This window comes from Cydia splendana, chromosome 16 (assembly GCF_910591565.1).
Source record: "Cydia splendana chromosome 16, ilCydSple1.2, whole genome shotgun sequence".
Lineage (NCBI taxonomy): Eukaryota > Metazoa > Arthropoda > Insecta > Lepidoptera > Tortricidae > Cydia > Cydia splendana.
In genome coordinates this window covers 18,010,206-18,024,588 of record NC_085975.1, presented here as the reverse complement: position 1 = coordinate 18,024,588, position 14,383 = coordinate 18,010,206, and the positions used below count along the sequence as shown (strand labels likewise).

At 37.1% G+C, this 14,383-nt stretch overlaps 1 protein-coding gene across 1 annotated transcript in view; it reads right to left on the bottom strand.

Moving 5' to 3' along the window:
- The window catches only part of LOC134798454 (A disintegrin and metalloproteinase with thrombospondin motifs 16-like), an 81,016-nt gene extending 66,882 nt beyond the window's left edge, over positions 1–14,134 (bottom strand). Inside the window, exon 1 of the mRNA XM_063770895.1 lies at positions 13,750–14,134. Within this exon, the coding sequence (XP_063626965.1) occupies positions 13,750–13,887 (138 nt within the window). The 5' untranslated portion in view covers positions 13,888–14,134. The remainder of the gene's footprint in view (positions 1–13,749) is intronic.
- Between the last annotated feature and the right edge of the window lie 249 nt (positions 14,135–14,383).

The window sequence follows — 14,383 nt, the reverse complement described above, 5'->3', positions numbered from 1 at the left end:
CTATCAGCTTATCACTATCTTAATAGTAGGTATTTATATTTGTTACATGACATCTTATCTCAAATGAATGTGACGCCCGGTATGCTATTGTATATTTGATATTGTATATTTTTCATTAGGTACCTTCTTATTAACCAATTCTAAAACTGGATACCGAACTATTTCACAGCGACTCAACTGTTGCCACGTGCCATGTTACCTGGTCTACATTAAGACGAATTGGACTACCGCTTCTAAGTGTTATTTAAACGTCAAACTTCTGTGAAATTATGACGTATAAATAACACTTGCATTGCGCGGGCTATCAAAATCGCTGCACAGACTTTTCTTGGTCTAACTAACACTTTAAAAGAAGTGGTTTAGTAATGGCGAATTATTGAGGTACCTACCTAACTAAGACAAAATTAGGAACCTAATGCACTAAATTTTGAAGTCAATTTGTGACGATAGATTGCCTCTCTCAGGGAATTAGATAAAACATTACCATTAGTCTCTCTACGTGCCACGAAGCACCAGATCAAGTAAAATTGCTCACTCAAGCAATCTAGCGGAACCAATCGATGATGATAAATGCGATCAGTGATACCATCGTCTAGGGTTCCCATACGAAAAAGCGCTGGTGGCGTAGCGGTAAGAGCGTGCGACTTTAAATCCGGAGGTCGCTCAAACCTCGGCTCGTACCAATGAGTTTTTCGGAACTTATGTACTTACGAAATATCATTTGATATTTACCAGTCGCTTTTCGGTGAAGGAAAACATCGTGAGGAAACCGAACTAATCCCAATAAGGCCTAGTTTCTCTGGGTTGGAAGGTCAGATGGCAGTCGCTTTCGTAAGAACTAGTGCCTACGTCAAATCATGGGATTAGTTGTCAAGCGGACCCCAGGCTCCCATGAGCCGTGGCAAAATGCTGGATTAACGCGAGAAAGAAGAGAAGAAGAGAGGGTTGCCATACGTCAGGATTTTTCCTGACATGTCAGGCTTTTGGTTCTTTGTCAGGACTGCGCGGGACCTGGCGAGTGTCAAGCTTTTTTAGAAACCTCAACTCAGTGGTCAGGAAGAGATCGCTCTTTAGCGATAAGACCGCCTGTTTTCTGCCTCTATCAATCAATCAATTGGATTGCTTTAAGCCCTTTAAGGTAACATTCCGTTTCTGACCGCAGCTGCACTACTGCTCCGACGCGTCGATGTTATTGTCAATTTCCATAGTAAAATGAATGACAAGACAATGAATGACAGTAACGTCGCAACAGTAGTGAAGCTGTCGTTGGAAATGGACTGTTACCTTTAAGCTGTATCTTTTAGCTTAGGTGAGGTAGCCAATATAGAGTAGGTACGAGTACAATAAGTAAAAAATGATCGTCCAAGAAATGTCAGGATTTCAAGGCTGATTACGGACTTTTATCGGTGGTAACCCTACCAACGTCCACACTGTCCATTCGTTGACCTTATTGCAAACGCATAAGGTTCATTTATGGTCAGAGAGCAGAGTGACAGATATTGCTTTCATTTGTTTACAATTACGTTGCGTAGTGAGAATGGAGAAACGTATAACCGCAAGTAATATTAGAGGCAAATAACTTTTCATCACACTCGCTCAGTAAATGTGGAATTGCACGCAGGTTTAGCGGGAGTTATAGAAAAAGCGTTCTCCCTAGGGAGTTATGAAGTTTCTAGTGCCATAATTAACAGTTTTTTGTCTTTATACTTAATTTTTGTATCGCAAGTGTGATGAAAAACATTGTGTGTAACTCGGGGGTGCTCGGGGCGTAATAATATTGCAAACTCGAGTCTATAAATCGCTCCGGCAAGCCGTCGCGATTTAACTTACTCTCGTTTGGAATATTCAACTTACGCCCCATGTTGCACAATGTACTATACGTATACAGACATTACGTTAGTTACAATAGTTACTTCTATAACTACCTGCCTACAATGAATTTTAATGAACTAATAATATCTCTACCATTTCGAATTGTAGAGGATAAATTATTTATACAGTACATCTGGTGCTCCATTACGATACCCTGTGTTATAATAAGCATATTACGTAACTAGGTACGTCGAAAATTTAAAGGGCCATAATATTATGTACTGTAAAACGTTATACGATACACGTGCGAATAGGTAACTCGCAACCAGTGGCCAATTTCCTATTCTTCGCACATGTATCGTAAAATTCGTAATTATAACTATTAAACTGTGCGCCCCTCCAAAGCGCACCTACGCTCGAGTTCCTCACAACGATTCATACGAGTTCATATTAAAAGATGAAAAACACACATACATAAGAAAACTGTTAGTTTAAAACTACGAAAAAAGAAAACTGTTAGTTTAAAACTACGAAAAAAGAAAACTGTTAGTTTAAAACTACGAAAAAAGAAAACTGTTAGTTTAAACCTACGAAAAAAGAAAACTGTTAGTTTAAAACTACGAAAAAAGAAAACTGTTAGTTTAAAACTACGAAAAAAGAAAACTGTTAGTTTAAAACTACGAAAAATGAAAACTGTTAGTTTTCTTATCTGTGATTAAGAATCCCTCGGTTAAGTATCTTAAGTTGTTCTTTTTAGGCTTCCTCTTCAAAGTGGGAACTAGCTATCGAAGTTCTGTTAAGACTCCGCTATCCACCATACAAAGTTACAAACAAACATGTTTTTATGATTTCAAAAAGTTTCTGTAAAGAAATAAATCGGGCCGATTTTGATAAAATTTGGTAAGTTGGATGAGCCCCTCATTCTGGACAGGATTAAACATGAAATACCAATTTGAGCGAAAAAAAAAATTAATTTAACGTTGAGTTTCGAAAATGACATTCTTTTGAATCTCAGATTTTTATAGGATATACCTACGGTGAAATTACGCTTATATTTTACTGAATAGGGCACTCTATCAATTTACAAAATTTTATCGAAATTATGCGAAAAAAACGATAACAAAATAAAAATTTACACAATCATCTTTCAAAAAAGCAGATACCTGTACGAGTAGGTACAATTTAAAATATTACTGCTTGGGTAGCCAACTGTGTTCAACCAGTTCAACTTCGCATGGTGAGATAACCGTTATCATCGCGATTACAGCGATTTTCTTTTCAAGCACAATGTTGACATTTCTTGCTTGGCTGACCACAAACTTATGTTTGCCGTTCCGAAATCCACTTGTCAGTACAATCATCAACTTACTTGTATGAGTTGAGTTGAAGATGGACGGAAGATGTAAGTTTGTAATTTGTTTTATTGTTGACTTTGGTCGTTTTCGTGACAGGTTAAATCGATTAAAGTTAGCTTAATGCGGATTCTAACTGTGAATAAAGACTATCAAAAATAACTGAGAAAATGTTCATTGTCAGGAAAATTGTAGAATAATTATTCAATATTTTACTTTCTTTGAATTTTTTGGCACGGTACATACGGATATATATGTATGATGGTCGCACGTGATACTGATTGTTGTCTCGTTTTCAGTCGCGCGATGTCAATAAATAAGTTACTTTTAAGTAAGTAATCATAATCACATAGATAGAGTTTGTCTAAGCTAACTTTGCACCTTTGTACTATACCATGAGGAAACAACTCGAAATTTGTATAGACCACTCTTGTGAATAAAATACAACTTTCTCATCAGTTTTTGAAGAATAAAGAGAGCCTTTACGAGCTAGTGTGGTGCTGGTGAATAATAATAAGTTTGTACCTACCTTGTAGGTACAGTCACCTGCAATAATATGTTACACAACGAAGGCCGCAAAAATATCTGACACGTTTTTATTTGTCGAGCCATAAGAGCGTGTCACATATTATTGCGGCCTTCGAAGAGTAACATATTATTGCAGGTGACTGTACCTACATACGGCCCGATTCAAACTTTAAGATACGTCAGTTAATAGATCTAGAAACGATATGGATTAGATATGTCAGTGCCAAATGTAACGTTTCTCCAAACAAAAACGTCACTTTTGACACTGACACATCTAATCCATATCGTTTCTAGATCTAGTAAATGACGTATCGGGCAGTCTGTAGTTGTTTTGAAAGATCAATAAGTTCATCCAGAAGCTCCGAGCAGCCTAATTGCATAAAAATACAATAAAGTGACTCGGTTGTGACCGTGCGCAGGTTGCGTGACAATTTGTGATACCTTCGCTATAATAACAAAACGTCGTAACTGCCGGGACAGTTTAGAATATATTCTTACGACCTTTTTGGCTACGTTCACACGGCGACTATTCGATTCGATATTTTCTCACATACGGTTTTATCGTATACGGGACGTCTGTTCACAGCGCAAGATCCATTCGGTTTTTTCTCGTATACGGTATTCCCGTATACGTGACAGCCGCTCACACGGCGTCTATTCGATGCAATTTACCTGCCGCCACACCACCAGTCGTTGAGTGCACGCCGACATGGATCCCCGTATTCCAATTCTTTTATATTGGTATTTAAGGAGGAGGCATCGGAGCCCGAGAAGATATTGGGTCCATCCTTTATTAAAATCAGGTTGGCACCGACAAAGAAGATTCAAAGCGTTTTTTCAAGACATCAGTAATGATGAACGTGTGTTCTTTAATTATTTTCGTATGTCAATAGCCAGCTTTGACAATTTATTATCAAGATTGGAGCAGACCACCTTGCCACGTACTAACACCAACATGAGATTGCAAACGACGTTTCAAACACAACTGCCGGCGGCCTGCCCCCGCGCGCGTCTCGTATACGAAAAACCAGTTTGTCCGTGTGAACGACTCAACGACGGCTACGTTCACACGGCGACTATTCGATTCGATATTTTCTCGCATACGGTTTTATCGTATACGGGACGTCTGTTCACACGGCGCAAGATCCATTCGGTTTTTCTCGTATACAGTATTCCCGTATACGTGATAGCCGCTCACACGGCGTCTATTCGATGCAATTTACCTGCCGCCACACCACCAGTCGTTGAGTGCACGCCGACATGGATCCCCGTATTCCAATTCTTTTACATATATTGGTATTTAAGGAGGAGGTATCGGCGCCCGAGAAGATTTTGGTTCCATCCTTTATTAAAAACAGGTTTGCACCGACAAAGAAGATTCGAAGCGTTTTTTCAAGACATCAGAAATGATGAACGTGTGTTCTTTAATTATTTTCGTATGTCAATAGCCAGCTTTGAATATATATAATCATACACATATGTATAAGCTTTTAAATAACTCGATCGTAATCGGCAATCCGTCCTCCATCATGACCTTTGCAAACGACGTTCCAAACACAACTGCCGGCTGCCTGCCCCCGCGCGCGTCTCGTATACGAGAAACCAGTACGGCTACCACCAGTTTTTGACATTGACATAACGCTCACGTTTACGTAACTTACTTTCTATGCATCTCGCTCGTACTCGCATATTAGTGCAAGCGAGATGTACAGAAAGTAAATTACGTAGACGTGAGCGTTATGTCAACGTCAAAACTGGTGGTAGCCGTATAGTTTGTCCGTGTGAACGACTCAACGTAAACGTAAGCGCCACTGATTATCGCATTCGATAAAATCGTTTCGAGAATCTCGCATTCCCGGTGGCAAGACCCTACGGTATACGGTAAAAAATATGTCTCGAATACGAGATTTTCTCGTATAGACGCCGTGTGAACGATTTTCAGAGTTGCCATACAAATTTTGCTGTCACTACGATATTCGATAAAATCTCGTATACGGTATACGGGAAAAATGACGCCGTGTGAACGTAGCCTAGCATTGCTGCTTGAGCAGCTTGAGTGCGACGACATTTTGGGTGCCTGTTTGTGATGTTTAGAATACAATTTGACCATTTTTCAGCCATCTAATAATATAATTAATCAAAAAACCTCTGTTAGATACATTGCTGAAAGCGTCCTAATATAATCACAACAAATCCCACAACTTCATGGTTGAGTAAGGTTGACATGCGAAAAATTAATTGAATACTTCACAAATAGGGCTTAAATAATAAACACATTTTGCAATAAACCCTCAATTATGTGAGGTGTAAATAGTCCTCTCTTTGTGTAGCGGCATCGTTATTATCATTGAATACTTATCCTGACAAAAGTCCTCTGACATCACCCTAAAAATCCTGATATTTTCAGGACGGCTGACATGATTTATCAATTTATATATAAATAATAACGAAACTCATATGATATATCATTATAACATCATTATAATGATATATCATATGAGTTTCGTTCAAATTTCACTGGCAAATTTTGGTAATTTTCCTTGTATGGCTGAGCCTTAGGAGGATAATGGTTGGTTGAGGTTTCTAAAAAACCCTGACACTCCATGTCCCCCCACAATCCTGATAAAGGACCAAAAATCCTGACGTGTTAGGGGAAAATATAATATTGAGCAACGTAAGCCAGAAACAGATGTTTAGTTTAGATCTAGCTCTCCCCGGACGATAACTCTTGAAGTGGTTACTATAGGAGGTTTTTGGAATTTATCTACAAATCATCAATCCTTCGGTATCTGTCTTTTTACCACACTATCTCGTAAAGTCTCTATTTTACTTCAAAAACATGAGTTGCATTTTATCAACAAGAGTGGCAAATTTGATTGCTGCAAATTTTGAGTTGTTTCCTATTGGCTGGTAGAATTGACTTTTAAGTGATTATTTTGGATGATAAATTTCTAAAAACGTTAATTTTAATCTTATTTGTAATGTTTTTCAGTTAGTATTTTCCTCGCACTGGTGTGGTGAAAAATTTTGTGTTTCACTTGGGAGCAAAGTTTAGGTAACCCTCGTGCTCGATTGATATTCGAGCAAGCGATATATTCCTAAATTTTACCAGGAAATGTGGAATCTTTAGTGTTGCGAAGGTAGGTTCAACGCTAAAGATTTCACTTTTCGTGGTAAAATTTTGGAATATATCGCTTGCTCGAATATCAATCGAGCACAAGGGGTTAAACATAAACAACAACTTTGCCCCCTTGTAAAACAAATTACCTACTATTACCTATTTCACAGTTTTTCTCTTTGTGGGTTTCTTTTCTACCTAAACATATATTTTTTGTCTTTGCAATCGTAAATTTTAATCTGAAGTTTACTCAATGCTTGATTTTCTAGCGGTTTCACTTTAAGGTTATAATGAAGGCAAGGCCGCAGCTATCTAGATGGTTTTCGCCACTATGTTCAGTCAGATGGGAAGCCATAGCTTGCCTCATATTCAGTGGCATAGAAACTATTAGATACTGCGGCGAGAAGGGTATAGATTTTATTTTATTTTAAGAAGTCCGTCGAATTATCAAATGACTAGCGTCCCGTCCCGGCTTCGCACGGGTTACACATAACCTTAACAAAATATTCACCTAAACTGTTAAGAATCACTCTATTGATAGGTGAAAACCGCGTGAAAATCCGTTCAGTAGTTTTTGAGTTTATCGCGAACATACATACACACAAACAGACAGACGCCGCAGACGCGGCGGGGGACTTTGTTTTATAAGGTGTAGTGATTTGGCACCTAAATAATCGTAACTTCAAATTGACTATTAAAACATTTCGCTCCTTGAGAAACATAACGTCATTATCCAAAAAACGGGGTTTTTGAGTTAGTAACGCCATCTAGCTCATATAATCGTTACGCACGCAATACGAAGACACCTGTCGCCCTAGCTCTATTAGAAGCGCCAGAGGGCGCTAATGTCGTTATGGCGAATAGAGGGAATAGGCGCGTGTCTCATTGGAATAATGTCATTTAAGGGAAATAAGTACTAATTTTTTGCTTAGTGACGGTGTTCTATGAGTTTCAATGGTAAGTGCGTCAATCTTCATAAGACATAGTGTATCTATACGTACTATGTCACTTTGAACTTATAATATGGTATCAAAATCAAAACTCAATTTAAAGCAATAGTGTACTTTTCTTTTTAATGACACTTGTACTTTTGCATTTTTTAACGTTTTGAAATAAGTAAAGTGACATTTTACCTATAATGTCACTTTGAACTTACAATGTGGTAACCAAATCGAAATTTAATTGAAATTAATAGTGTACTTTTCTCTTTTATGACACTTGTAGTTTTGCATTTTTTAAAGTTTTTATATAAGTAAAGTGACATTATACCTGTAATGACGATTTTGCTTAAAACTCAAAGCCATAATGCAGGATAAAAATAAAAACGTACTGTTTTTTTTACTTTAAGTGACATTGTGGTTTCAATTAGCTGACAGGAGTTTTAGCAGGTCGATCGTCATTATCTGTGTAGTGTCAATTTACTAGCTTATTTTACCATAGCGACACTTGGCGTGCTTAAATGAAAAATGTCGTTTTAAGCTTAAAGCCACTACAACGGGTACATAACACTTATAACGGTGTGGTTAATGAATGTCACTCGTTGTTTAATGTCACTGTTCTTATTGTATTTGTTCAATAAGGTTTGTATTATGGGTCCATACTAGAACACTATTTTTAATTAGATAATAATTATACTTAATATCCACATCACGAGCCCTATTGAACTAACTGTGGAACTAGGTAGGTACCTATGTGTAAGATTCTCCAATATGTATTTATTTATGAAGTACTAATTAATTTGTAGAACCTACGATACTTTTTCATTTAAAAATAGGATGTTATTTTTGAGATTGTCTACTTATGTTCCAATTTTATTTCTGACAAGGTGACACTTAAAATACATATTAATTATTATTATCATTTATCTCTGGATATAATTTTCCAATAGTAGCCGCTCTATCTCCATTTCCGCGGAGTTCAGTTTCACAATTAGTATGTTTATTTTTTATTTAAGTTCGTTTATCACATAGTTATTATTTAGTCGTAGTTCTTTAAAGCTCCTGTTTAGCTCATTCTTAGCCAAGGTAGACTCTAAACAGTCGTCGTCTTCGGTCAGCTCCTCGGATGAGTGTTCAGTTGATATATTCAGTGTCACTTTACGCTTTCGGTTGAGGACTTCTGTCTTCTGTGCCGCGTAAGTGGTGTGTTACACGAGTCTATCTTTACAGGAAAGGCATTGGTAACTGGATTTACTCTCGGCTGTCATCAGATCAAAAAGTTATTGTGATCTATTGGTGCATTTTAAATGATAGTGATTTTTACATGTTGTACAAACGAAATAATCTCGATTTGTGATTTCCTCTTTAAATTGCATGCGTAGGTAGGTAATACTGCACGTACACCGTAATAGAACATTATCATGTTCTTCTCGCAGTAGTGACCTCTCCCAAAAAGATTTATCTCCTGCCTCAGATGATGACAAAGAATTCGTACCCCTTCAGAAGAGCGTTGACACATTCAATTTTTAGAACATTCTAAACATTTAATGTGTCGTTTGTGAGTTTTTTTGTTGCTTTTCCAGATTGCTTTAATTTTGTTACTGGCTGTTTCTAAACTATTTATAATGTTGTTTTATTGAATTTGAATTTCTGAATAACGCAACTGTCACTGTCGCACTAATATGGAAGAGTGATAGAGACATAAACCGTTTCGTTGTCGAGGCGATAGCGATTGTCAGTTTGGCTAGGCCGGCTGGTCGCGGTTACAAATAAGAATGTCTCTGTTTAGATGGTCATCTCTTTTTGCTTATAGTGGATTTTAGTCTTAAACTTTATTTTTGCTCTCACGGGTTTGTGGTCGGAACTAAATTTAAACCTATTAATAGGACTTACCTAATCTCTAATTAAACTTTTTTCAGATGAAGGGATGTAAGTAGTCAATTTCATGTGTGATATTCGGCAAGGTGAAGTCCAGGTCCAGCGATCTAGAGGTTTTTTGAGAAAGAAAGGATTACTTACGCTCATTTTTTGGCCAAAGGCAAATATAATAAGCCTAGAACTACGGCAGTTTCTCCTGCCAAGGCCATGAGGTCCAACTTATGTCGGCATTATCCTATCTGTGCTTGCTTCGACTTTAGCGTTGAAATCACCAAGGACATCGGTCCATGTTTCTCAATTTCCATAGCAAGAATTGTTTAGGAGGTCATAATCTCTTAATACCTACTCTTCAATCTTATCATCGCAATGTGTAGATGTTGGTGTGTAGGTTTTAATTGCGGTTAACGTATGACTTTGTGTCAACACAATCAGCCACCCAGTCGGAGTAATTTCATAACCCAACATGTTGTCTTTCCACTTATTTTTGACGAAAAAGCCTATTCCGTACGGTCTGCCGGCTGTTCTGAAATGGAAAACGGTTCACGCCTTCTCGTCGAACTTCTGGCAATCCCACAACGCCCCACTTATTCACGGCGTGTTCCAGTTTAGTGACACGCTCGTCCTTGGTATTGGAGTCCTTTTTTCTCGCATGGGTCATTGAAATCATTTTGTGGGTATCCTTCGCCCGGGGATTCTTAGCACCATCACTTTTACAGGGCACTTAGGGCCGTAACGATGAGTCGTACATGTCATTGAATTGGACATGGGATTTTGACCATAAGTCCGCCTTGCTAGTCCAGTGTAGGTTGATGGATCCCCAGAGGCTCGTACGGTATTTAGCAGGGCAACCACCTGCTTCTCCTGGGCTGGCTTGGAATCCGTAACATGCCATTCGGACCCCTTACATCCCACCCCCAATTGTTGATCGTAAAAATATGGCCAAAATGGCCAAACAAGCTAACAGTACTCTAGTTTTTGGGACTGAAAGTTGTTTACTTTAATTAATATTAATTGACATCCATATAAAATGGTTCTATTTGCGCTTTTTAATTGAAATAAAGGTTAAGTCATTTCAAATAACTGGATATAGTGTCACTTTTCCATATATTGAATCAATGTTACGAAGATGTCATGTGACATTAAGCAAAAATAAACGGAAAAGTGACATTATCATTTTCTTTTAATTGAAATATCTTAGAAACTAAACTAAATAAACACTGATTACTGTAATGGCTAACAAGCTTAGTTACAAATCTAACAAAAACTAGCAAAAAAGTGTTACTTTTATAACGAATACGGCAGTTTTAGACGTTTGAAGATTTCTAAAATTTTAAAGCTCTGTACCCAAAAAACACGTTTTTCGCTTAATGACATTATGTTTCTCAAGGAGCGATTTGTAATTTTTGCTCTATTAAAAAAAAAAGTTTTAAACCTATTTATTTTACATATTGGGCATGGTGCGACTGTCGAAATTAAGCATATTAGCGAAAGGTCGGAATGGTTATTTAATTATTAATAGCAAAAAGCTGAATGTCAAATTTTATCGACAGTTTTTCCGTCGTCGTAGCGGGACAAATAAAATAAAGGTGACATTCGGATGTCATTATTAAATTGTAAAACGTACGCGTATTTAAGTTTTAAGATTACTCCGCCGTTTCGAGGACGGCGTGGTCTCGGAGAAGCCTCGCTAAAGTTGACATCAACATCTAGCTGCGTGAGTTTTTCGAACTACCCGCAATTGGTATTATTTTTCAAATTATCAGCTTGAACGTTTTGCGCGCTAGGGATGTTACTTCGACACACAACACTCACGATATTAAATCTATCGACGGTCGACCTTCGTTTCCGCTTACATTTTACTAATGACTGGATTCCTAAAACCCTCGTCCCGATTGAAATTGCTGTTTATTGATTTCAATGGGTTCCCGTACTTTTCTACTCTAATCTTACACCTTAAATACGCGCTTAAGTCCCTTTTTACAATTGAATAATGTGTAAAATTCGGATGTCAACTGCAGCTGCATTATAGGTACTATTGCGGCTTTGCGAGGGCGCTGGATTTGATTGGAGGGCGATGAATTTTACACGCCTTAGAGAATCCCAAAAGTGATTTAGATTTCATGAATACTAGAAGAGGAAGACCGAGAATAAATTATTTCAACCAAATAAAAGAAAAGGTTCAGGTCGTGTCATACCAGAAGGTTAAGGAGTTGGCAGAGGACCGAACGAGTTGGAGATTGCTCCACCGACAAGAGCACAGCTCTTAAATATAAAGAAGAAGAAGCTCTTTCAACTACGGCCTAGGCCTTGGTCCTTCAGTTTTGGCATTAATTAAAATAATGAAGCCAGTGAAATGACGGACAATTTGCGAACCAGTCACATAGTTGTCATGAAGATTGGTCTTCATGACGTGACTGTAATAACCCAAGCTATTGTAGTTTATGGTCAACTTTAATGCAATGTTTTGAGATAATGTATCTATTTGTTGGTACTTAGTTCGTTGATAACTTAATTCGTAAAATACAAGAACTTATATCGGTTGAAAAAAGTATATTTATTTACGCGTAAAATTCCTCCAGATAAAATATTTAAGATCCCATTGAATTAATATGCTTTTAAATATGGTTGGTATACGCTGACAAGCCAACTTTGCCAGTACAAAAACAAATTTGAAAAACCTACCTAGCCGTCCTTTTAAACAACGTTGCACTATTGAAGAACCTTAATTACATAACCCTTACGAACAAAGGGCAATATTGTACCCGTAAGTAATATGGGGTCAATCACCTATCTGAACTTCTAAAGAGATCTTTCCTGCTTTCGGTTTCATAAGTTCTAATTTATTTTTATTGTTTCCTGGTGGATACAAGGCATTCACAAGTAAGCGCCCGAAGTAATAGTTTAATTCTGATCTTTATTCACATATAGTTGGTATGAACTTAAAGGTCAATTTATAGTAGGATTGTAGTCTTGAGTGGGTGCTCGGTGGGTGTATGATATTAAGTATCTAGTGCCTACGAGTTACGATTAAACTAGCCTAGAGCAGTAGATCTAGTAGATCTGGATCTATAATATTGCGCTTTTATCGACTGTCTTTGATGCACACTCTAACAATAATAATACATATGTACATAGTACGTAACAACATAGTTTATATAAACTATATATTTTGGGGATTTCGGAAACGGCTCTAACGATTTTAATTAAATTTGCTACGTGGAGGTTTTCGGGGGCGATAAATCGATCTAGCTAAATCTTATCTCTAGGAAAACGCGCATATTTGAGTTTTTATATGTTTTCCGAGCAAAGCTCGGTCTCCCAGATTGCTATAGAGGCACAATAAATCTGTTCTTAACTTCTTAGCCACTTTGTAATATCGAAAGAAAATGTGATCAATGACTAATTCCACGCAGACGAAGATGCGGACAAAAGCTAGTTAATAAATAAAATATTATTACCTACCATAGTCTGACCTAAAGCACTACTTACAAACAGTTACTCATCGAAATGGGATCATTTTACCTATTCTGGAAAATTACTAAAATGAAAATGACAAAATGTGACCTACATTGATATATTTTTTCCTCGTGTTGGTTGGTTGTCCCACTATGCATTATGCAATTGGTGCCATAATTTCTATACAATGACTTTACCTATTTATTTGAATGGTGAATGGATTTCTCGGTTTTTTTGTTCAATTTCTAAATGAGCCATAGTGTTCTCATTCGAGGTTTTTTTTGGCACATAATCTAGATTCTCGTAATAGTTAAGAAAGGCATTATGGTTCAGTTGTTTGTGGTCAGTTATGATGTCGATTACGTGTCTTTTTGGAGATTTTTTGCTTTTTGCGGCTGACAACCGGTGTTTTCATTATTTATGAAAGTCCTATGAGTGTAATTATTATTGCTTGTCTCGTATCGTATTTCCTATACTGGTTTTTTACTTTTTAGTCATGTAATAATTATGTATAATTTTTGTTATAATGAGTGGCGTAGGTAGGTAATGTTGGTATCTAATTTGCCGATAGTTTAAGTAATTTATTGTTTGCGAAATCTATTTTAACATTTATGTTTATCCAAAAAATACTTACTTAAATAAATTCGATTATTTTATATCCACTTACATTATCACCAAACAGTTGTTCACTGTGGACATCCAAAATCGAAGACAGTACCGCTGCCAAAAACACTCTCTTCCAAAACACCATATTTACAAAAAAATATAACAACTTTTCATTGAACAACACCTCACATTTTGTCATTCATGGCTAAAAAACTCGTATTCAAAATTTAAAAAAGTCATTCATGCCTAGCCTATGAAATTCGAAGTTTAATGCCTCATGGTTTGCCGCGCATTTTTGACAGTTTGTTTTTTTTACGCGGAGTGGCGCGGCAGTTCGCTAGGTTTGGCGCGCGCGACTGCCGGTGATCGCGGCTGATTTGTATCGCGGATTAGAATGGATAGGGATGTGGGCTATCGATAAGTGGTGCGATGCAATTTTGGGTAACCTAAAATATTGTAGTGAGTATAATTTTCTCATGATTATTATTTTAAATATGTTAATTTGGACTTCATGTACATTTTTGAACAACACGTAGATATTTTAAATTTATGGTAGGTATTTGAAAGCGTACTTAAAATATAGTTTTTTTTGACCAAGCAAGTCATATAAATATGAAACCACGTGTGGCTCCGTTGAATCGGTTATCAGTACTATCGGTAGGTAGGTATATATTTTATTAATGAGAATAATAAAC